Source organism: Neofelis nebulosa, chromosome 5 (genome assembly GCF_028018385.1).
Source record: "Neofelis nebulosa isolate mNeoNeb1 chromosome 5, mNeoNeb1.pri, whole genome shotgun sequence".
Classification (NCBI taxonomy): Eukaryota; Metazoa; Chordata; class Mammalia; order Carnivora; family Felidae; genus Neofelis; species Neofelis nebulosa.
The window spans coordinates 27,115,377-27,139,734 of record NC_080786.1 but is presented as its reverse complement, the minus strand read 5'-3'; the positions used below and the strand labels follow the sequence as shown (position 1 = coordinate 27,139,734).

Here is a 24,358-nt window from a genome sequence, read left to right as displayed (position 1 = left end):
CAATATGGGAGTTTTGAGATCTGTTGTATTTGCAAATTATTCCATAACAAATAACAAATATAAATGGGGTTGTGTGGGTGGGTGAACCTTTGAGTTTTAGCAGTATCAGAACATCCCCATTTTCATAGTGCTACTTACTACAGAGTAAAACACACTGAAAGAACATCCTCTCATTCCATGGAGTTGGGAGCTGCTCAGAGTAAGACCACACACAACATTACTTTTAAAGCCACCCTGTGGCATTGACTCTTGTGCATCATGTGTGGTATAAATGTCGTTTTTTGTGTCATACTTTCCTCCAGAGCTAATTTTCTTGGAAACCAAGGAAACTTAAGTTTCAGAGCCCTTCACTTACAGAGGCCCCTTTAAAGGCCCTTAAAGAGATTCTAGCAAAGTTTTGATGGTCTTACGGCTTGGTAACATTTCCAAAGGATGTTTTTACGGCGGTTGATTTTAGAGTTACTCTTTTGGCCAACTTTTCCTCTGTCACAATTCTCCTATCAGGTAGCATTGGAGTGCCCTAGGGCAAAATTTTGGATCTGGCTTAAAGGAAGTTGAGATGGAGATACGTTTAGGTTTCATTTGGATTTGGATTTCATTTATACAAATGTGGGTTGTGCACATATCTGTGTATGGTTAAGTTATTGCTGGCTGTGCTGGTAGAGAAAGGACATCCAAGAATATTTCTACTTCCTGCTATTCTAAATCACAAGGCCTGAAAACCTTATTATAAATGCATCCACTGGTGCCCAGCACCTGAAGTATGTGGGTGGAGAAAGAGAACCAGAAGCTAGTTTATGGAGCTTTTTTATACTCTAATAAAAAACAAATATTAGTTAAATATGTTAAAAGAGTGTCTGGATTATTTGTTATTATCTCTTTAGAGACTATTAGAAAATCATTGTCAAGTAAACTGGTCATTAAAGAATCTATAGTCCAAATGTATGAACAAAACATCTTAGGATGCATTAATTAGTTAAAACACATATTTTTCCAGATTTTGTGATCTTAAATTTGTCACCCAAATTTGTTGTGATTTCTTATTCTATTCTAATAGTCACTATGTCTCTAATTTAATAGTTACAATTTTGTATTCTTTTTCTTAAAAGAAGTTCCCCCAAATTGAGTAATTTTTAAACGTCTGTTAAAAAAGGGACAGCAGGGGGCGCCTGGGTGGCTCAGTCGGTTAAGCATCCGACTTCGGCTCAGGTCATGATCTCGCGGTCCATGAGTTCAAGCCCTGCGTCGGGCTCTGTGCTGACAGCTTAGAGCCTGGAGCCTGTTTCAAATTCTGTGTCTCCCTCTCTCTCTGACCCTCCCCCGTTCATGCTCTGTCTCTCTCTGTCTCAAAAATAAATAAACGTTAAAAAAAAATTTTTTTTAAAGGGACAGCAGGCCCAAAGTGGAGTCATTTATGCTAAGTCTCATGTCACCAAACTGAGACCTAATACCCAATTTAATTACAGTTTTAGCATCTCCCAGGAATGAGATCTTAAATTAGTCAATTTGGAATCACCTGGTTAGCACTAGTGGGGTAATCTTTCTGATAGACCCCTACTGTCCCCTGAAGGAAGATGACCTTGCCACAACCAATCTGCTTTTTTTAGTACAACTTCCTTACCCTTTTCCCTTCTTCCTGTAGAAGTGTTTTATTTTATACAACTTCTCAGATCTAGTTGGGATGCTGCCCAATTCACAAATTGTTAAATAAAGCCAATAAGGTCTTTAAAATGTACTCAGATGAATTTTGTTTTTTAACAGATTTGTTGGCAGCAGGGGGATCCAAAGGAAATTTCTGGTGGATTCTGGGATGGGAAACACAGGCACTAGTATCTATGAACCCTTTGAACTCTCGGTCTTTCTCACCATTTCTGAAGGCTGTGGATAAATTCCTCTTGGTTCTGAGCTCTGCTGCCTTTGTATTGAGCTCAGGATCTAATTGGCTTTCTAGTCCACATCAAAGGGTCAGTTTAGACAGACAGAAGGCTCTAAAAGAATGACAGGCCTTAGCCCTTGGTTTAGTCCATAATTCTCAGTCTAGGACTTAGCAGGTCAGTTTGATCTGGTAGAAGTTTCTACCTGGAACTTGAGTCATTAGCCCTTGGTTTGTCCACAGTTCCTCATTTGGTTGGAATCCTAGTCCCCAGTTCCCATTTGATGGGGTATGCTGGTTCAGACCTTTCCCCAGTCCCCCAGTTCCATGTTGGAAATTGCCAGTGGTACCCATAAGGCCTTTTATCGGTCAGTCTGCAGTAACATCTCTTTGGTTACTTCTGGTGTGTTATTGTGCATATGCTTGTTTGTATTGTTTTGTGTAGGTAGAGGCTATTGCTAATGATAATCTCACAAGCCAAAAGCCATAAAGTTTTATGTATGAGTCAAGCACTTAAAAATTTCTGTGCAACAAGGTACACTGTAAAACACCACACATACCCCAACCTGGAGTCACATCCCTTTTAGGTATAAATTTGGCTCCCAAAGACCCAAGGTGTAGCTAAAGAAATAAGATCCTTAAGTTCCAAAGAACTGAGTGTACCACCTTCTAGGACACCTGCTTATTTTATGTCTGAGAACTATGGTCCCAGAAACTGTAGATATCTACAAAAATGGGAAAATCTTACTAAAAACAACCAAGAGTTACAATGGCCATTACAGGGACTGTACCAACTAGACAATATTGTTCATTTAAAGTGTACTTGAAAGCAAAGGTTACTAAATCAAACAAACAGAATTGGATACCTATTTTCATTGGCATGCAGAAGCCTTCAAAAGGCTGCAAAATTCCAAAGTAGCTTCATGAAAAGATTTGTTGCAAAAGGCTGATGGAAAACTAAAGACATAAGAGATACTCAAAACCAAAGATTATAAGAATGACGTAACTCCTACCACTCCCCTCTATTCTGTATTTGAGCACTCTTTCTAGTAATCCTCTATCTGAATTATCGTTCCACTCTGAAGAGACTACAAGACTGTTAAACAAAAATCCAACAAGGTAGTGGCCCTACAGATGCCCCCATATCTACCTTGGAAGGAGGGTTCCCATATGGACTCTTGCAGGGTTGACAGGACTCTGAAGGTTTTTCTGGTAAACTGCTACATTATTCCCCTAAACAGCCAAGAGAAACTAAAATTAAAATTAATTGAAATCTTTACTAAATTCTGATAAATACTAGAGCCTACATATGGGATCCTGGAAAAGTTGCCAGAAGCCAGCAAAGGGTGAGAATTCATACCAGAGTCAGCTCTCCCAAACCTCTGTCTATAATGCCTGGTGGAAGGAAGAAAATAAAATTTCATGCTGTCCCTTCCTCTCCAAATCCAGACTCATTGGTATTAATCTCTTCTCTCCCAGTGACAGCCATTACCTTCTTATTTGTCTTGTTTTGTGTCCTGAGAACTTGGTTTGGTAACTGTCAGGTTGAAGACTTCAAAATATAGCCAGTTGTACCCCATTTATGATTAGATATAGCTGGACAGAAATGTGAGTTAAACTCCGTTTGCATCTAGGGTCCTACCAAACTGCTGCCAGCCCTCAGAGAAATTACCTAAGTCTTTCTTTCTCTTGGCTGCTTTGGGAGTGGCTCTGGATCTTGGGACGTTAATATCTTGTGTAGCCTCTTTGGGGATGCCTCTTGCATCCAAGGGGCTATTCAATACTGTCAGGAATATTCACTGTTTGTCCCAGCTGAAAACTGAGAAGATACCTGAAAGGATTTTTTTTCAAAGTTGCTCTGTGGTCAGAAATTGGCCAAATTGGAAGCTGATATTAAGGGCCTGATATAACTTTTAAAATGCTCTTCTGAACTAAATGTACCCACAGGGAAATAAACGTCCTGAAATCTTTGTGAAAGGATTTACCAAAGCATTCCAAAGACAGTTCTAAATCCAGAACATAAGAATCTTTTTGATTTCCATCTTAGTTAAAGATCTCCCTGATATAAAGGGGCAAACCGAGGATAATGTAGTTGGATGAATGGTTTAGCCCCTTGATGAATGGCTAAAGCCTAGTTCTTTGAGGAATTAAAACCAACTGTCCTTATCTTAGAAAATTTTGGGGGCACCTGGGTGGCTCAGTCGGTTAAGCGTCCAACTCCAATCAGGTCATGATCTCATGGTTCCTGGGTTCCAGCCCTGCATCAGGCTCTGTGCTGACAGCTCAGTCTGGAGCCTACTTCAGATCCTATGTCTCCCTCTCTCTCTGCTCCTCCCATGCTCGAACTCTGTCTCTCTCTCTCTCTCTCTCTCTCTCTCAAAAATAAATAAACATTGGGGAAAAAAATTTTTTTTAAAAAGAAAAGAAAATTTGGCAAACCCAGAAATAGAGCTCTAGAAACAATTCAAAGTGCACCTATCCTTTTTGCCAGTCCCCAGATTTCCCCCATTCGTTTCCAAAGGCTTGTAAATATTGTAAAAATTCTGGCCTTATGAAACAGAAGTTCTTCTTGGAAGAACTTATATTCTTTCCCTGTGCTTTAAGATGTAAATGTCCTACCTGGTCTCTTCCAGGAACTTATATCTAGGCCATCTCTTTGAAATGCAAACTTCAGGGAAATAATTCTCATCAGAAGGGAAAAAGAGGGTAAGGCTGTTTGGAACTTGATGAATAAAAAAATCTTGTCTTTTCCGCAAATATTAGTAAAAAAACAAAACAAAACTGTAGGTATGTGAACAGATGAACATAACTTATTCCATCTGCCAGCAATGTACTTTCAATCCAACTTCATTTATAACTAATGAGTTTTGAGGGCACCTGGCTAGCTCAGTTCATAGAACATGTTACTTTTGATCTCAAGCCACACGTTGGGTCTAGAGCTTACTTTAAAAAATAAAATATATTTTTTAAATAATCGCTGAGTTCTGTATTATTTAGCTATAATTTTGTAACCAAAGCCGTAAGTTCTCTGTCTGTATCTATCTGTACGTTTATGTGTGTGTATACATAAATTGTGTTGTAGATGTGTGCATTTTCCTACATCTGGGTGATATTGCCAAAATTAATTTGTAAAACAACTCTATTTAATTGGCTTAAAGAAAATCAAGCACTTATATGAATGAAATATTCCTAACATTCTCAGAAATTTAATGGGAACTTAACCTAAATGATTTTCAAAATTGCATGATCAAGGATTAATCTTTAATAATAAAAACTAGTTTAAGTTTGTAAGTTTAATTGAAGCAGGCATGTCTTTAGAGTCATTAGCCTTAAATATAATACTTTTATTCTACCTAGGTTTATTAAATGTCAAATAAGTTCATGTTATCTCTTACAAAATTTGTCAGAAAAACAAAAAAGCTTGAGATGCTTATTTTGTCTAATGTCTCATGAAGTTTTCTTAAGTAGTTTAGACATAATTGCTAAGAACAACTGAATTAAATAGATGTAAATGGGATAAGAGTTTTTTGGTGAAATGTTCAGCAATAATTATGTTTTATGGTATGTTTGTCTAGAAAACAGTTTCCAAACCATTTTGGTTACTTGAAACTTTAAAAGTTTTGCTGAGCTAAGTTAAGTGATGAATTAGGTTAAATTCATTGACTATCTAGACCATTTCCAAATACAATAAAATAGTGAAATGTTAATTACCAAACATAGTTTACCTACTTTTGGCTTCTTAGTACAAAGGAACTAAAGATTTTTGGGTTTTTTTAGTAGACATATCTTGCAACCCACTGGAAAATTTACTATGAGGAAGCATGTATTTCTAGACATTATGAAATGTGTTCATATATTTACCCATAAAAAGAATTCTGGCATAACAGATTGTTCACAATTGTTTACTTCTTGATTTTCACTAGAAATTCAAATTTTAAGGGGTAAAAATGTTACTGTATGTAACTGAAGCTACTAGAAATAATAAGGGAAACAATTTTGTGGAAGAAAGGTAGGATGTGTGTTTTGGCTGAGAAATCATCAGGTATAGATGTGTTTTTCTTAGGGAGAAAATAAATAAGTGAATTTGTCCTGGTTGTTTCAGAATGGAAGAGAGGAAAAGAGAGAGTTTTACCTTGTGTAGTCAGTTGGCTAAAATTGTTTCTTAAAATAAGTTTTTTCTTAAAAGTTTTTTTTTCTTAAAATAAGCTTTGATATCAATAATGTACATATGCTTGACTAAAATTAAAACTTAATTTCCTATCCTGCTGAAAGGATAAAGTTTTCCTGGCCCATTGGTCTGCTCTTGATAATAAGAGATTGTTGAAAGGTGTTGTTTTTTTGTTTGTTTGTTTGTTTGTTTTACTTTTTAAGTAATCTGCCTTGAAAACAAAGATTCTGTGTTTTATCAAAATGGTTTCCTGTGTTGCTTGTTGTCTTTGTCAGGTCATGATTACTTAAGAAAGGAAGTCTTATCTATTAAAAGAACTAAAGTTTTGTTTTGTTTATAACAATTTAACTTGCTGTATCTACCTGCAAAAAATCTTTAATTAGCACTCTGATGAAATGGATAACTAAGTATGTTTCACAGTGACCTATGATCCTATTTGACCAGTGTTTTTAAATCTTTTGATATTTTTGACAGACTTCCCCAAAATCAAATTCTAAATGAAGATTTTTTTGCATTGGAAGTAACCTTGGGGTTTTGTAGAGTCCCTGGAAAGTTGCAAATGATTTTTTCTGTCTCCTTGTAAAAAGAGAGAAGTTAAACTAATTAGGTTTATATGATTTGTTAAATTACATGGGAAACATTATCAAATGAGAAGTGATGCTAAATCTTTTTAGCTATATTTTTATGGATGTATGTTATTAATTTAAGTGTTCTGGAAATTATATGATATTCCTAGAAATCTGATACTTGTATAATGTTATCAGTCATAATTCTAGTTCATATCTTAAAATGTTGTATGTCACAGAAATTTCTTTTCTTTACATTTTTTTAATGTTTATTTATTTTCAAAAGAGAGACAGAGTGCAAGTGGGGGAGGGCCAGCAAGAGGGGGAGAAACCTAATCTGAAGCAGGCTCCAGGCTCTGAGCTGTTAGCAGAGAACCCGGTGCAGGGCTCAAAGTCAGGAACCACAAGATCATGACCTGAGCTGAAGTGAGACACTTAACCAACTGAGACACCCAGGTATCCCAGAAATAACCAAATTTCTTTGCCAATTGCATTATAATGAGCTGTCACCAGGTCTTTAACCATGGCCATTTTAAAGTCTTTTATCATTTACAGTTATTGTTTACTCTGAGGCTTTTGCAATAGTGCTCCATCTTCAAGGAAATTCATAGAAAGGATTTTGACAATTACATGTGTCTAATAACCTTAAGATTATGAGAGTGACTGAGTAAGAATTTGAAGAACTAATGGAAAAACTGGATTCAAGCAAAACAACTATTAACTACACAGGACTGAATGAACGTAATTTTTTCATGACTTTTTCTTTGTAACAATGCTGGTTCCTTAATCTTGCTCTCCCCCCCCCACCCCCCCCCCCACCACCTCCTTGCCCCAGTTTTAAAGAAACCTTTTCTCTTAAGTGAACTATGACTTCAAGCAATTTGATAAAGTATACCTTGGTAAACAAAGATAAGATTACTTTTCCTCCCTACCCAATCCCTCCAGAATTCAGAAACTCTTGAGTATTCTTTTCATGGCAATACAGTTAGTTACTTGCATAAGTTCAATAAGAATCTGTTCTCCTTGTAACAAAACACCATTAGAAACACTGGTTATATTGCCAAGGCTTTGACTGGAGTGTCATGTTTGAAGAGACACGCATAGACTCAGATATGACCAGACAGCTTTAAAGACCTAAGGTTGACTTTATGGAGCCAATAAAGCCCCTTGGAAAAAGTGACCCGGTCTGGTACCTTGCTTACAGGAGTCCCAGCAGCTTTACTAGACGAGTAGGGAAGGTCACTTCCTGGCAGGTCCAGGAACCTCAGGATATTTGGGAGACCTTGAGAAGAGAGAAATTCACCCAAGCTGTAGACATTGATTGTAAAATCTGATGGAGAGTCCTTGGTTTGGCTTCTTTGCCTCAAGAGATTTTAAGAGTTTAATCTGAGATCCCTTATGTAAAGTTCCAGCAGAAAAGGCTTAAAAACAGCTTATATGATCAATTGCTATTCTTCTTGCATTTATGTAGATAATCAGGCCAAGTTTACTGCAAACAAATTAGTCTTACTATGGTCATTTTTGTAAAAAATGAGGGTGACTGCAGAGAGAAAAATTATGTTTGCACCTCTGTAGGTATTACATTCTAATCCTGGTAATTGTCTTTAAGGTTTTGTTATATACCTACAAACTGGACTGGATCCTGAATTTTTCTGGCTTTCCTTAAATAACAAGCTATGACTCTCCAAACTGACTTTTTGAATTTTCTCCCATTTTTCTGAATTGGAATCACTTGAAACAAAGACTGCCCTCAAATCTCCTTGGAAGGGGCTATATTAGGTCTTCCTTTCTATCCAGATGGCAGTCAAACTTCAGAGACTTGAACTTTGGGACGACATCTCTGAATTAAAGTGTCCCTTCAGGGGCACCTGGGTGGTGCAGTCAGTTAAGCATCTGACTGGCTCAGGTCATGATCTTGAGGTTCATGAGTTTGAGCCCTAAGTCAGGCTCTGTGCTGACAGCTCAGACCCTGGAGCCTGCTTCGGATTCTGTGTCTCCCTCTCTCTCTGCCCCTCCTCCCCCCTCTCTCTCTTGTCTCTCTCTCCCTCTCTCTCTCTCAAAAATAAGTAAACATTTAAAAAAATTAAAATAAAATGAAATGAAATAAAAAGTGTCCATTCAGACTCTAGGAACACCACTCCAGCTGGAGACTTCAAAATAAAAATGACCAGGAAAAGGGGAGCCTGGGTGGCCCAGTCGGTTAAGCGTCCGACTTCAGCTCAGGTCATAATCTCACGGTTCAGGTTCATGAGTTCCAGCCCTGCGTCAGGATCTGGGCTGACAGCTCAGAGCCTGGAGCCTGCTTCCAATTCTGTGTGTGTCTCTCTCTCTGCCCCTCCCCCGCTCATGCTTTGCCTCTCTCTCTCTCAAAAATAAATAAATATTAAAAAAATTAAATTAAAGGGGCGCCTGGGTGGCTCAGTCGGTTGAGCGTCCGACTTCATCTCAGGTCATGATCTCACAGTCCGTGAGATCAAGCCCTGCGTCGGGCTCTGTGCTGACAGCTCGGAGCCTGGAGCCTGCTTTGGATTCTGTGTCTCCCTGTCTCCCTCTTGCTCTTCCCCTAACCCACTCGTGCTCTGTCTCTCTCTGTCTCAAAAATAAATAAAAAAAAAAAAAAAAAAAGAAAGAAAAAACATTAAAAAAAATTAAGTTAAAAAAAAAAAAAATGACCAGGAAGAGACGTAGCTGACATCAAGGTAGATTGCTTCCTCACAAAACATGGGATCAAGAGGATCAAGAATGTTCCTTTCCATTCCTCTTTCCCTCTCCGACCATCCTTTTCCTCATTCTTGCACCATGAAGGTCTTTGTGATTCTTTTGTCTCCTCTGTGTTCTGGTTTTGAAAGGTAATGCCATTGTTCCCATACCTCAGGTCACTGCAAAGGAGGTGGATAATCCAAGCTACAAACCACTATTGGATTTGTCATGATGTTGGTGATCCTGTAGTTCTGCCCATTACAAACTTTTCTCTGATTTCCAATGCCTCAGTTTCTCTGGAACAAACTCAGTCCTCTGTCATGTCAGACTCCCCAACCCTCAGGGTCCCTTTCCCTGTCTCTGATTAATAATCCCAAACCTGGGAACCTTGCATCCAGGCTCTGTATAAAGAAAGGGGTAACCAGAATAAAATCACCTGTGTAGTCTACAGACCCTTAAATATTACTGGCCTCTATGGCTGTCACTTTTCCAGTCCTGAGCCACAGACTAACCTGGAAATTACCAGAAGGCATCCATGATTCAAAATTAGCTTCCACTGGTAGATCACTATTCTCTTGGCTGGGAGTAAGTGCAAATGAGGCTATGGTCAAGAACCTCTCCTTAACTCTTGGGGATATTGTAGAATCTGTTGCTAAAGCAATAGCTGTCCCACAAAAATCCTTAGACTCTCTGACCAAGGTTGTTCTTGATAATAGAATAGCCTTTGATTATCTTTCAGCTGAGCCAGGAGGTGTCTGTAGCAAATACCACCTGCTTCGCTCAGATTAACACTTCTGAGGAAGATGAAAAGGCTACATAAGATCACTGAATAAGCCACTTGGCTTAAAAAAGGGACTCCTTCTGGGGTTGCCTGGCTGGCTCAGTTGGTTAAGCGGCTGACTTCAGCTCAGGTCATGATCTCACGGTTTGTGAGTTTGAGCTTGGAGCCTGCTTTGGATTCTGTCTCCCTCTCATTCTGCCCCTCCCCTGCTCTCTCTCTCTCAAAAATAAACATTTTAAAAAACTAAAAAAAAAAAGAAAGAAAGAAAGAAAGAGACTCCTTGAATGGAATCTTTCTTTAATTTAAGTGATTTTGATTGGTTTGAGTCTTGGGGGACCATGGCTCCAAAGCACACTCCAGATATTGGGAATTATCCTGCTTATAACAATCATAGTAGCCTTGCTGGTGTGCTATATTGTCTCAAAACCTTTAAATGCCTGTTCCCAGCCACTAGCCAACAAGCAAATGATCTCCCTAAGACTTGAACATCAGAAAAGGAACAAAGAGAATTACCAACTTAAACAATGTGAACCTGAGGTCATGACCAGTGAATACCACAGAGATCCAGCAGAAAGATGTAACAATGTGTAAACACCACACAGAAGATCGGCAAAAGTTTCGAGAACTTCAGAACATTGGCTAGGAGTGGCACCAATGCCTTAAATTTGGATCACATCTCTCAGGCAGAAAATCTTACCAAAAGGGGGGAATTGTTAAAAAAGACACAACAGGCCCCAAATGGAGTCACTTATGCTAAGCCCATATCACCGAGCTGAGACTTAATACCCAACTTAATTGCACTTTCAGCATCTCCCAGGAATGGAATCATAAATCAGTCACCCTGGAATCATTACCACTAGTGAGGTAATCTGTCTGATAGAGCCCTGCTGTCCCCTGAAGGAAGATGACCTAGCCATAACCAATCCACTTAAAAAAATATATATATTTATTTTTGAGAGAGACAGAGCATGCACAAAGAAGGGGCAGAGAGAGAGAGGGAGACACAGAATCCAGAGCAGGCTCCAGACTCCAAGCTGTCAGCACAGAGTCCGACATGGGGCTCGAACTCACAAACTGTGAGACCATGACCTGAGCTGAAGTCAGCCGCTTAACCAACTGAGCCAGCCAGGCGCCCCATAATCCACCTTTGACTAGCTTGTGTTCCTGTTCCTCTCCCTTCTGCCTGTAACAGTCTTTCGTTTTGTACAACTCCACAGAGCTTTTACCTGCTGGGTGGGATACTGCCCAATTCATGAATTGGCAGTTATGTGAGGTAGTTAAAATTTACTCAGCTGACTTTTGTTTTTTAATACCTCTCGAAAATGTGGATTTCAACCTAACAGGATTTAAGGTATTTTCCCTGCAGAGTAGTTACAATGGTTTTATTTTTAAAGAAAGAGTGAGGGGAATTGGGGGAGAAGGGGACACTATCTGTGGGAAGTAGCTCATTATGAGATAGTGAATCAGGATTTGGAGTCAGACAGACAGCAAACCTGGAGCTAAAACCTTCTGCCATAGCTTATGAATATGTTCCAGCGATCCCACTTCTTTAAACCTCAGTTGTCTCATCCATAAAGTGGGGATAGTACCACCAATTTTGTAAAGTTATTATGAAGATTAAATGGCAATGTCTGTAAAGAAACTTGCCAAGTTCCTGACACATGGAAGCCATTTAATAAAAATGTAAAGTTCCTTATTCTTGAAGGCATGATCCAAGATGTATGTCTTTTTTTTTTTTCTTAAGTTTATTTATTTTTGAGAGAGACAGAATAAGCAGGGGAGGGGCAGAGACAGGGGGGACAGAGGATCTGAAGAGGCCTCTGTGCTGACAGCAGAGACCCCGCCATGGGGCTTGAACCCACGAACTGTGAGATCCCGACCTGAGCCAAAGTTGGCTGCTTAACTGAGTGAGCCACCCAGGTGCCCAAGTTGTATATCTTGAAATAGCCTTACTAATATGCTGCCTTTAGGATGAGCAGGGACAAAATAATTCCAGCGTTTTTTCCTGCTCCCTTCACAGCAAATTATGAGCAGTACAACATACGTGGGAAGTTCATTTCTTTTTCTGTTAAAGCATGGAACTGTCGGATGAGGTGAGAAAATATGTCATCTTCCATTCTGAATAAAAGTTAGCAAATAAAGTGTTGCAGGCAAACTGAGAAGTGGAATAGGGTAGCAAGTTTAGGAATGTGCATAAGAAGCTACATTGTAGTTCATAAAAATGGGTTTTACATTTGAGTTAATGGCCTTATTTCAAAGATAAAGGTTTTGGTGTTTATCCGTCTACTGGCTCCTGTGTTTCAAAGGCATCTGTACAGTAGATTAGGAAAGGTTAAGAGCAGATAACAGGATTAGAAATAGCTCAAAAGTCAACTCAGCATCCAGGTATCTCCCAGACATGTCTAACACTTCACAAAAGTAATAGATGACCTATGATGATGTGGACAAGAAGGATGGAACCCCTTCAGAAGGGACCATAATAAGCATGAACTTGTCAGCATTAAATGTAGGAAAAGGGAGTGGAAGGTAAAAGAGGCTTGATATTAAGGAAAAGAAAAAAAAAAAAGCCGTGATTAAAATATAACAAAATACCTAAAATTTCTCAGTGTCCCTGTTCATCAATGATAGCATAAGTATACTTAGTTATTTATCCTTATACTGGAGGGTGTTTTAAAACCCATAAAACTATGGGTACAAGAAGTTCAGCGGTCAATCAGGCTCAGAAAAGCTGGTCACTGGTGTATAAGCGTTTCACCAGAAGTGTTTTCTGGAGGTAGCTACACTTCCCTTCCTTGATAGAGGAGTACATGCTACCTGAATCTCCAGAGACATTTGATTCTGTCTTCTTTGGCCTTAAATTCCAGAGAGACATGCTCTGAGGAGTATTTTCCACTAACCAAATAAAACAAACAAATTCTAACTATGTACTGGTATGTGGTCTTTGTTCCTTAGGTATCTGAATTGTCCACCCCTCTATTGCTCATTGCACTAGAGTCCTTGACTGGAAGGGGTCTAATAAGTCACCTAATCTTCTCTTTCATGATGGAGAAACCATCACTACAACATCTCCCAAGGATATACCCTGCCCTCTACAAATGGTAGCCCATTCCTTTCCCTCTCGTTTTTAGAAAATTCATCCTTATGATTGTATCACAACCTTTCCCTGAAATTTTTCCCATTAGTTATGGTTATTTCCTCTGGAATGTCTCAAGTGCACCTCCATTTTTCTCTACAAATTAGCCTTATAGGTCTTGTGAAACACACAAAAATAAACAAATACATATAGAAAACAATCATATCTTAAATTTCTTCCTCTCAAAAGCTAACATCTAGGATCCTTTCAAGCACTTCTGTCTCAGGATAGCATTTATTATCCTCCTAATCCCTTCCCCACTGATGTCCAGGAACCCCATCCCATGAACCAATTCCACAAACCTATATTCAGTGCCTTCCATCCAACAGGCACTTTGCTAGTCATCCAGAAAATACTGGGTATCAAACAGTCTTCCTAATACATCCAAAATTGGGGCTCCTGGGTGGCTAAGCTGGTTGAGCAACCAACTGTTTGGCTCAGGTCGTGATCTCACGGTTCATGGGATCGAACCCCACATCAGGCTTTGTGCAGACAGCGTGGAGTCTGCTTGGGATTCTCTCTCTCCCTCTCTCTCTCTCTCTCTGCCCCTCCCCTGTGCATGCTCTTTCTCTCTCTCTCTCTCTCAAATAATAAATACATTTTTAAAAAATACATGCAAAATTACTACTGGGATAAGTACAACAAAGGAGAGTTACACAATGCCTCCAAGGTAGGAAAAATCAGAAAAACCTTCCCTAAGGGCCTTAAGATTGAATTAAGTTCTGAAGGAAGAGTAGATATTAACTAAGGGAGGACAGTGAGGGGACAATTAGAACAAAGACCCTGGCTGGCAAGTGGCAGGGGAACAGGAAGAAATAGAAGAGGGGCACTGTAGCTGGGGTGCAGAGAGCAAAAGGAGGCAAGGTATGTGTACAGCAGGAGAGAGGATCAAGACCAGACCACGCAAGGCCTTCCATGTTGAGCAACTTTGTCTATTGTACAAATGAGTAGAAGCCAATGAAAGAACATAAGCATGGGTCTGGGGAGTTTCCTGTCAGGTTTGTGTCTCCTGTAGTGTGAAGAACTGATTGGACGGGCCAGCAGTGGATAGAGGAAGACCAATGAGAAAGCTACTACAGTATTTCAGACAAGAGGTGATGAGGGCCTCTGGGCTAAGGTGCTGAGAGAAGATGACAGATTGATTGAAGGAATATTTAGGGATAGAATTGAAAGGATTTGGCAATACATTAGATATTGACTAAGGGAGCAGAAAATGCCAAAGAGGACTCTTAGGTCTCTGCCTGCATGGGTAGTGATGGTGCCATTCTCTCAGATAGAGAAGACTGGGTTGGGGGAGAGGAAGCACAAGAGCGTGAGTGCTGACTAGGAAGTCATTCATCTTCATGCAAGCTACAGTTACAATTCTCAGGCATCTTACAGGTTATGGAGTGCCACAGACTGGGGGTTTGTGTCCCCTCACCTAACATTCACATGCTGAATCCCTACCCTCCGATGTGGTGATGGTACTCGGAAGGGGCCTTTGGGAGGTGATTAGGTCATGAGGATGGAGCCTTCATGAATGGGATTCCTGCCTTTAAAAATGAGACTCTGCAGGGGCGCCTGGGTGGCTCAGTCGGTTGAGCGTCTGACTTCGGCTCAGGTCACGACCTCGCGGTTGGTGAGTTCAAGCCCCATGTTGGGCTCTGTGCTGACAGCTCAGATCCTGGAGCCTGCTTCAGGTTCTTTGTCTCCCTCTCTCTCTGCCCCTCCCCTGCTCATGCTCTCTCTCTGTCTCTCTCAAAAATAAACATTAAAAAATTTTTTAAAATAATGAGACCCTGCAGAGTTAGTTCCCTTGTCTCTCTCTGCCATGTAGGGATACATCTGAGAAGTCAACAAGCAGTCTGCAACCAGGAAGTGGGGTCTCACCACACATCGAATCCACCAGCCCCTCTATCTTGGAATTTCAGCCTCCAAAATGGTGAGAAAAAAATGTCTGTGTTTTATAAACCACCCAGTCTGATATTTTGTTATAGCAGTCTGAATGGACAAAGACATGGAGAAAACCACTGGAGGCTTTTTTGGGTAAATAAATAGCTCTTTTCTTTTTTCTGTGTAATTTCTTCCTTCAGATAGAGGACACTGTTATTGTTACCATGACAAAACAATTCAGCTTTTTTTTTTTAATGTTTATTTATTTATTTTGAGAGAGAGAGAGAAAGAGAGCAAGTGCAGGAGGGGCAGAGATAGACGGAAAGAGAGAATCCCAAGCAGGCTCCACACTGCCGTCACAGAGCCCAATGTGGGGCTTGAACCCACAAACCGTGAGGTCATGACCTGAGCTGAAATCAAGGGTTGGATGCTTAACCAATTGAGCCACCCAGGTGCCCCAAAACAGTTCAACTTCAAATGTCATATTTAATAGTCAGAAATATTAAGATTCAGCTTCATATTATTATAGCCATTTAACTGCCAATGTTACCTGTATATAATCACACAAATTCCTCCACAAAAGTAGAGTGTAATCTCTGTCCTCTATCTTACATTTTACCCAGATAATCTTTTCCTCTTGGTTCTGGAGGATTAAAGCTTTTTTCCTACTCAAGCCCAAGGACAAGGGGCAAATGCATTTAATTTCCCCCCTGAGATGTCATTTGTACTATCAATAGTATTTCATGACTTTTTTAAAGAGGCTTTAAAAAATGGGTGACTTTTTTATACTCTCAAAATATAACCAACTCGTGGCGCCTGGATGGCTCAGTTGGTTGAGTGTCCAACTTCGGCTCAGATCATGATCTCACATCTCGTGGGATCGAGCCCCACATCAGGCTCTGGTGCTGACAGTTCAGAGCCTGGAACCTGCTTCAGATTCTCTCTCTCTCTCTCTCTCTCTCTCTCTCTCTCTCTCTCTCCCCCTTCCCCCACTCACACTCTGTCTCTCTCTCTCTCTCCCTCAAAAATAAAAAAATAGGGGCGCCTGGGTGGCGCAGTCGGTTAAGTGTCCGACTTCAGCCAGGTCACGATCTCGCGGTCCGTGAGTTCAAGCCCCGCGTCAGGCTCTGGGCTGACGGCTCGGAGCCTGGAGCCTGTTTCCGATTCTGTGTCTCCCTCTCTCTCTGCCCCTCCCCCGTTCATGCTCTGTCTCTCTCTGTCCCAAAAATAAATAAAAAACGTTGAAAAAAAAAAAAAATAAAAAAAAAAATAAAAATAAATAAAAAAATAAACATTAAAAATTTTTAAAAAATATAACCAACTCACTTTAAGGAGCTAAAACCTCTTAACATTCTTAAACCAAGCTGTGGTGAAACTTATATCATTTCACCTACGGCCTGCATCAGCGACTCAAAACCCTTATGTGACTTTTCAAATCTTAACAGAGATTTTTGAGAGAGTATGAGGGGGGTCCTTAATTTTTGTATTGTTATTCAGAGCACGTATAAGAGCCAAAATGAAGAACAAAGTTTTTAATGTTCAAATTAAATCCAAATATTTATTTAAAAACCCAACTTTGAGGTTAACATTCATTAAGGAACCCAGCAAGAAATAAAAACCCAGTGACCCTGTTTGAACTAGAAACGTTTTCTTAAGCCATTGAAGAGAAACTTTAGAACAACCTCCAAAAACTTTTTTGATTCTAATCCTTAATTAAAATACAGCTACAGTACATGCCCCCTGGTCCTCAAAGACCACTTTCCTCATTTTAAGCAGATTAATCAGAGCAGATCTTGAGCCAGATATACCCACTGTGACTGCACTGTGTGGTTTTTGCCTCATATTATAAACATTTGAATCAGCTCTTTCTACTCATTGAGACTGGAAGCATAATAGAGGGGCCATGTAGGTCATTTTTACATTTTGATCACTTATAAATATGTTCCACATACTATACGTGAGAAAGGTTGCTAAATAATCGAAGGGATTAAGGAATCCTGTAAAACACGATGACCAAGCAGAGCTCTGTCAGCTCTGCATTCAGTCTCGTCCAGGTCAATATCTGATGTCTGTATTTATATGAGGATATCAATAATAGCATGATTATATTTTCAGATAAGAATATAGAAGGATGGTAAAAAAAATTGGGTGGATTAATTTTGTTGGAAGATGATATTATACTGGTTCAAGGGTCTAATTCCAATAAATACATATGTAATGTCAATATAATATCATATATATATATATATATATACACACTACACATACACACACACACACACACACATTATATACAATATGGTTTTTATACATGTCTCTGGCCCCAAAGACTGATCTCCTTATTTTAAGCAGATTCACTGTTAAATAAGACATGTCAGGTCAGCGCATAGATGATATTTCTTATTTGGAAAGAAATCTTTCCTTTTTTTTTAAAATTTTTTTAACGTTTATTTATTTTTGAGACAGAGAGAGACAGAGCATGAACGGGGGAGGGTCAGAGAGAGAGAGGGAGCCACAGAATCTGAAACAGGCTCCAGGTTCTGAGCTGTCAGCACAGAGCCCGATGCAGGGCTTGAACTCACGAATCGCGAGATCATGACCTGAGCCGAAGTTGGACGCTTAACCGACTGACCCACCCAGGTGCTCCTGGAAAGAAATCTTTCTATGGAAGAGAGCAAAGCGCCATCAGCACAGATCATCACAAAATCTTGGCTATTAATTAACCATCCTGTATTTTCCGACCCCTCATCTGTGGAACACATAGAAGAAGAAATTCAAGTTGGCAAGGCTGCTTCAGGGCAGTATAAATTGATGGACAAAAGCTCAAACTAGTAGACCCTTCTTTGTCTTAGTCTTTCATCAGGGGGGTTTATTTATTATTGACAAATTGACCTTCAGGCATTACCTGCCCTACGGACTCAGCCTATAGAATCCTTATCTCTTTGCTTGGTAGTCATATTGTCCTTTTTCTACATCTCTGCTAAGACTCACAACACACACTGGAAAGAGCACTGAACTGGGAGACAAACAGGCCAAATTCTAATCCCAGCACTGATTCAAATGAGCTGTGCGACCTTGGGCAAACTTCTTAACCTCTAGTTCCACATTCATAAAATAAATTGCATAGTTTTCCCTAGGTCTCACCACTCTTTGTTTACTAAAAATAACCCTATTTTCACCATCTCTTGCCTCACCTGCATAATAGCATCCTTAGCCTCTGTATTCCCCAACCTCCACGTTTACTCATTCAGTTATATGAATTTATCACCTACTATGTACTTTATGTTTGGCACTGGGGCTAAGATGGCCAGTGAAAACAATCATGTTGCCTGCACTGCGGTGAAAAAGATTTTTACTTAATGAAGAAAATTCTGACTGCTATAAGGAACTTGTATTGTAGGGTAACAAGAGTGAATGTAGGGACACAAATTCAAGTGCTATTGCAATGGTCCAAGCTAGAGAAGAGGATGTAGCAGGGTCGCTAGGTGAAGATGTAGGATTCAGTAACTATTTTAGAAGTAGAATTGACTAGTCTTATTAACAAGATTGCAAAGGAGGAGGAGGTGAGGGAGAGAAAGGGAGGTACCAAGGTGACTCACATGTTTCTGGTTTGAGCTTTTGTGCTGATTGATGGACCTTGGGAGTGACAGGTTTGAGGACAGAGCTTGTGAGTTCTCTCATTCAGTCTGCAACATCCACATTCATTCAGATGGAGATGTCAAATTGGCAATTGTGTATACAAGACTGAAGTGCACTGGGGATAAATATTTGGGAGTTGTCAGCAAATAGGTGGTGTTTGAAGCCATGGGAATTGAGGAGCTCACCAATGGAGAGAGAGTAGACTGTCCCATATAAGCTCACAAACTCTCTTCTCTTACCATTTGGTGCTGGCATCCGTGAATAACGTCTCTATCAGTGGTGCTAACCTTTAAGGGCAGCATTCCCTGGGGGTTCATAGGGCCCTCAATCCTCTGTAGGATTCACTGGGCTAAAGCCAAGTCTACAGTCTACCCAGAAGTGAAGCAAATTCTCCCTTCCTCATTCAGTGTCCCACTTGGTCACCTGAATCACGTAGCAGGCTGCTGGGTCTCTAGTACTCAAGAGATCATTGCCTGTAAGCCCTGTTCATTTCTCACAAACTCAGACATCTACATCTGAGCCAGACCCTGGCCGGTCCCATGAAACCAAATACCCTCATGAATGTGCTCAGCCCACCTGCCCAAACTCATCTGAGAGCTCACTTAGGCTCAGACTGTGTCCCTGCAATGACCACCACCACCACCACCACCACACCATTTGAAGAATACTGTTCAAAAATGTTTCATTGTCTAATTTTCCCAACCTTCTGCATGCTCATCTAATTAATGACCTTAATCTCCTACTTAGGGACTTGGCTTTGTGAAATGCCAGCTATAATAGAGTTCAGGAATGCAAAGGATGGGATACTTGTTCTCAGTTTGGTAAATAACCTGCCCACCCACTGATTGGTCCAGCACTGTAGGAATAATAACAAAAACTACCAAACAAACAAACCCTTAGGTCAAACCTTCATGTTTGTATGACACCGAGTGCAAAGTCCTGAGGAGAAGCTTTAAACAAGAAAGCATCTGTGGACAAGGCAAGTGTAACAGTGACCATGACCGGGATCTATGGGGACCCTCCAGACCCCATCAAGATATGGGTAGAGGCAAGAAAGGAGGTGTGCTCCACAGGCAACTGCCTGTGTCATGAGTCACCCCTACACCAGCCTGTGTCAGGCTCCAAGGTAGGTCTGAGAGAACAAAGAACAGGAAATTGCCCAGTGTCATATGTGTATGGGTGATGTATATACACATGTAAGCAATGGCTTACTACATACAATATAGTAAGGGACCTTATTAGACACAGACAGAATATCTTAGAAAAGGATGGGCTGTGCTTCCCTCTTCCCAGCAGAGTTGGAGAAAGGTTTTTTATGGAGCCATTTAACCTGAGTCTTGAAGGGTATATAGGCGATCTCCAGGTGGGCAAGTTGTAAGTTAAGAACAGAATTCTAGGTTACAGAGAGGAGTGTATTGGAAGGCACAGAAGTGAAGAAACAGATGGTGCGCCTGAGACAATATTCTCCCATGTGTGTGAACACAACATGGATGGGACGCAATGGTGCTAGATGGCATAAGAGAAGATTTTAGGTAGCCTGCAGACACTACATTAAATGTAGGTTTCAGGCTCAGAGGTTTCAAAGGTAACAGTATCTGGCTAGAACTTAGCATTATTCTGTTTTTATTCTATTTATTTTTCTCTTACGTATATGGTAAATGGCAGTGGTTTTCCACTTACGGTAGTTATATAAAATTTTCTTTCTAAACAAACAAGTTAAAAAGTAAGTAATTTGCTTGGCAACCGTGGTGCTGTGTGGTTCGAGATTCTGCCTGGGACAGGTGTTATGGCCCGTGCTTGCTCATCCCTGGCACAGCCACTGCACACATCCACTGGTTCACTAACAAGGGCCAGGAAAAAAGGGTTGACTGTTATTCACATGAGTGGAGTTTTATGGAAAGAGATAGGTGCGTCTCTGGAGTTATGTGTTACTATGTGTCAAAGTGTTTGGAGAATATCGACTAAGGAAGCCTTTTCCTGATGGATGAAAAATAACTCGGGGGGCGCCTGGGTGGCTCAGTCGGTTAAACGTCCGACTTCGGCTCAGGTCATGATCTCGCGGTCCATGAGTTCGAGCCCCGCGTCAGGCTCTGTGCTGACAGCTCAGAGCCTGGAGCCTGTTTCAAATTCTGTGTCTCCCTCTCTCTGACCCTCCCCCGTTCATGCTCTGTCTCTCTCTGTCTCAAAAATAAATAAACATTAAAAAAAATTAAAAAAAAAAAAAAGAAAAATAACTCGGTTATGCTCACCTACCCGTTCTAGAAGGTTATGCAGTATATTAATGTAGTGCATAATAAAAACAACAAAAAAGTTAAAAAAAAAAAGTAAGTGATTTAAATACAAATTTAGAAAAATATTAAGAAGTTAATCACACCAGGGGCTCCTGGGTGGCTCAGTCAGTTAAACATCCAACTTTGGCTCAGGTCATGAACTCACAGTTGGTGGGTTCAAGCCCTATGTCAGGCTCTATGCTGACAACTCAAAGCCTGGAGCCTGCTTCAGATTCTGTGGCTCCCTCTCTCTCTCTGCCCCTCCCCTGGTCATGCTCTGTCTCTCTGTCTCAAAAACAAATAAACATTAAAAAAAAAAATTTTTTTTAAAGAAATTAATCACACCAAACTTAGGGTAAGAATTATGACATGAACATCTGAAGCGTTAGAAATACTCTCTAGGAGAAAGGTTAGCAATTTGCTATGTTGCTATCACTGTGTTGGTATAGATCATTCGGAGATCAAGCATGGTAATATGGGTCATTTTTTTTTTCTTTTTTAAGTAAATTCTACTACCAACGTAGGGTTGGAACTCATGACCTCCAGGTGAAGAGTTGCATACTCTACCGACTGAGCCAGCCAGCCGCCCCCAAATGGGTCAAGTTTAAAGCTAGGCAAACAGGAATTCCAATCTCCCTTCAATACTTTTTGGCTGGGTGGCCTTGGACAAGGATTCAGGTCTTTGTCTCTCTTCCCTCACCTTTATAATGAGAGTCTGTATTACAGGACTGTAAGCATTAGAGAGACAACAAATATGAGGTCCTAAAATTATAGATGTTATTAATCTTCTTTATAACTTTCCAACAAGCTTTTCAAGGTTAGCCATCATTGGCTCTGACCTAATTTCTCTAATTCTGTGAGACTGTCTGTCTGCAGAGCTATTAATTGGTTTCAGAAAAGAAATGAATGTATTACTTGTTTTTATTTCTCCATCAATTTGTATAGAAAGTTAAAAACTCAGCACAGTGTTCCCAGTCGTTCTCACGTCATCCCCAATGGTTGTCAGCTGGGGAGAGGACCACCCACCCAGTGCAAGTCCAAGAATCCACGATACATTCTCATGTTCTTTGGAATGCATTTGGTAACAATTTTTAAGCAAACAAAACGATAAACTGCACAATCACTATAGACACATCTCTGAAAACTTATAGCACTGAGAAAAGGGGGAAAAATCACTTAATCCACATTCTGCAGTTCCAACCCTACCCTTTCAGCCACTCCCCGCTCCCCACTGTAAAGAGGCCTGAGGAGGCCTGCAGAGATGGACTTAGTGAGTGTGGCAGACAACATCTCACAGCACCACCACCGGGGTCTCTGGCTTTCCTCTTCAAAAGCAAGCAAGTGCTGAGACTGGAAAGAGATTCTTTCGTAATCAGGACACCTTGCCTGAGTAGGAGCTAAATTGGACCAGCCCAGCCCCCTTCTTCAGCACAATCTGAAGTTCCAGCTCTTGTAAAATCATTAAAGCACAGCACAAAAGCAGTTTCCTCTGGAACAGTAGTAATGATTTTCATCTTCCAAATTAAGCATGGACTTTTTGGGAAACCTATCATTAGAGGATTTTCTGTCTGCTGACCTTTGCTTTCACTTCCTGGGAAGTATTTCATGAAGTAGGTCACCTCATTCAGATACAGAACACCACGGTTATCTCCCATATAGTTTGCAATATGAGTTACAAGCATGATGTGCAAGCAGTTTATGATTCTTTGCGTCTTCTATGTGGCTATACATTTGTCCTTCACCATGGTCATATTTTTTTCTAAATGAGCCACTAGATTTCAATAGATCAGATACAGCTATTTCTTCTTACAGTTTGGTACAAGTCAGAAACGCAGTTTTTAGAAATGCCTTTTCATAGATGATTGTAAGGGATAGAATGAAACAAATCTCAACATAATAGAATGAATGCATGATGTTAAACAAGAAGTGATCCAATATTTTAACCAATTTGTTAATGTTTATACTCCCACATGCTAGAGTCTACTACTAAAAACCCTAACTTTTGATTGGCTAAAAAGACTGAAAACTGCAGTGCTGTATACCCTTGCCCTCCACGGAAAAAAAGTGTCTAGTTACTTCTGAATGATTGTCATCGCTCATTAGTGATCTATTTGAAGCTATTATATTTACAGTGCACACAATGTTTTTTGTTTTGCAAATCCTGGTGATACTAACATAGCCATAAATACATGGCCATACAGACAAGAAGACAAGTGTATTTCTAGGGCCTAATACTTTTATTTGTCAAGATATGGATAGTTTAAAATTTATATTTGAGGGCCTGGAAAATTATCAAGGAGACTACAGTTTAACTCTAACTGGGTAGTTTGGTCTAGCTATTCAGAAGAAGGAGAAGCACATGGTTTTATTACAGAGCTTGAGCTTAATGTCAGGATCCAAATGTTCCAAGTTCAAATAAATCTTCACAAACCTGCTTGCTTCTCGGATTGCTAAATCCGAATAGCCGCAAGCAGGAGCCTATAAACATGTAAACTAGCAGAAACAAAATCACGAAGGCACATAGTAAAAAGCAACACCCAAAAGCAAACATCCGTTAACCTTAAAGATAATATAAACAAGATGATACCTGTTCTTCAGCTTTTTGGTTTCTCAGCATCGATAAATATTTCCTAATTGCATGGAGAGGATATTTTTTGAAGTAAGAGAATCTAGACTGAGGCAACAGATTATCCATGGTGAGGAAAGTAAGAAGGTTCTCGTCTGCCCCACCCTGTCAGCAACCATATGAAGTCTAGAAGCTTCTCAATTCCTCAGATGCCTAAAGATTTGCTTGTAGCTCAGTCACTTTCCTGCAAACAAAGCAAATGTTCTTCTCCTTGCTGCTTCCTCTTTTGGGTGGGTTCCTGGTGAAACCAGACAGCCAAGTCTGAGTACCGACCATCTAAAAGCGTCCAGAAATACAATGCCCAAAGGGCAGCAGGAGCCAGGAGGAATGTAGGGGCTGGTCCACAGAATGCAAATTGCTTAGTGGTAGTGATGCGATCGCCCTATTTCTAGCAACAGCATTCTGTTCCAAGCTATGTTAATATTAGCTAGCTGGTGACTTTCCACACCCACAGACTCTCGTGAGGCTTAATCTTAATTCTTCTGACAGCTTTTCTGGCTCTTAAAGAGGACATGACATGTGGTTTTTTCTGTTTCCTTCTAGATTTTTTATCAGCACGAGCACACATAGGGACATCCCTTGGCTGCGTCTCAGCTCAAAAGTGTTGATTCATTCAGTCTCAAGAAGCTTTGTTTTAGGGGACTTGTAAAAAAAATTAACAATTTACTTCACTCTTCACTGTTATCGAGGAGTTCAGTGGCAGCACTTAAAAGGTTTGGTTTACGCTGTC

General features: G+C 40.2%; 1 protein-coding gene across 4 annotated transcripts in view; it reads right to left on the bottom strand.

Annotated features, from left to right (window-relative positions):
- ATP2C1 (ATPase secretory pathway Ca2+ transporting 1) overlaps window positions 1–24,060 on the bottom strand; it is a 172,082-nt gene extending 148,022 nt beyond the window's left edge. For 3 of the 4 annotated variants that reach the window (XM_058729872.1, XM_058729871.1, XM_058729873.1), the window contains exon 1: window positions 23,590–24,060. In XM_058729872.1, the coding sequence (XP_058585855.1) occupies window positions 23,590–23,697 (108 nt within the window). In that variant the 5' untranslated portion in view covers window positions 23,698–24,060. The remainder of the gene's footprint in view (window positions 1–23,589) is intronic. The other variant, XM_058729870.1, reaches the window with a different exon arrangement.
- Between the last annotated feature and the right edge of the window lie 298 nt (window positions 24,061–24,358).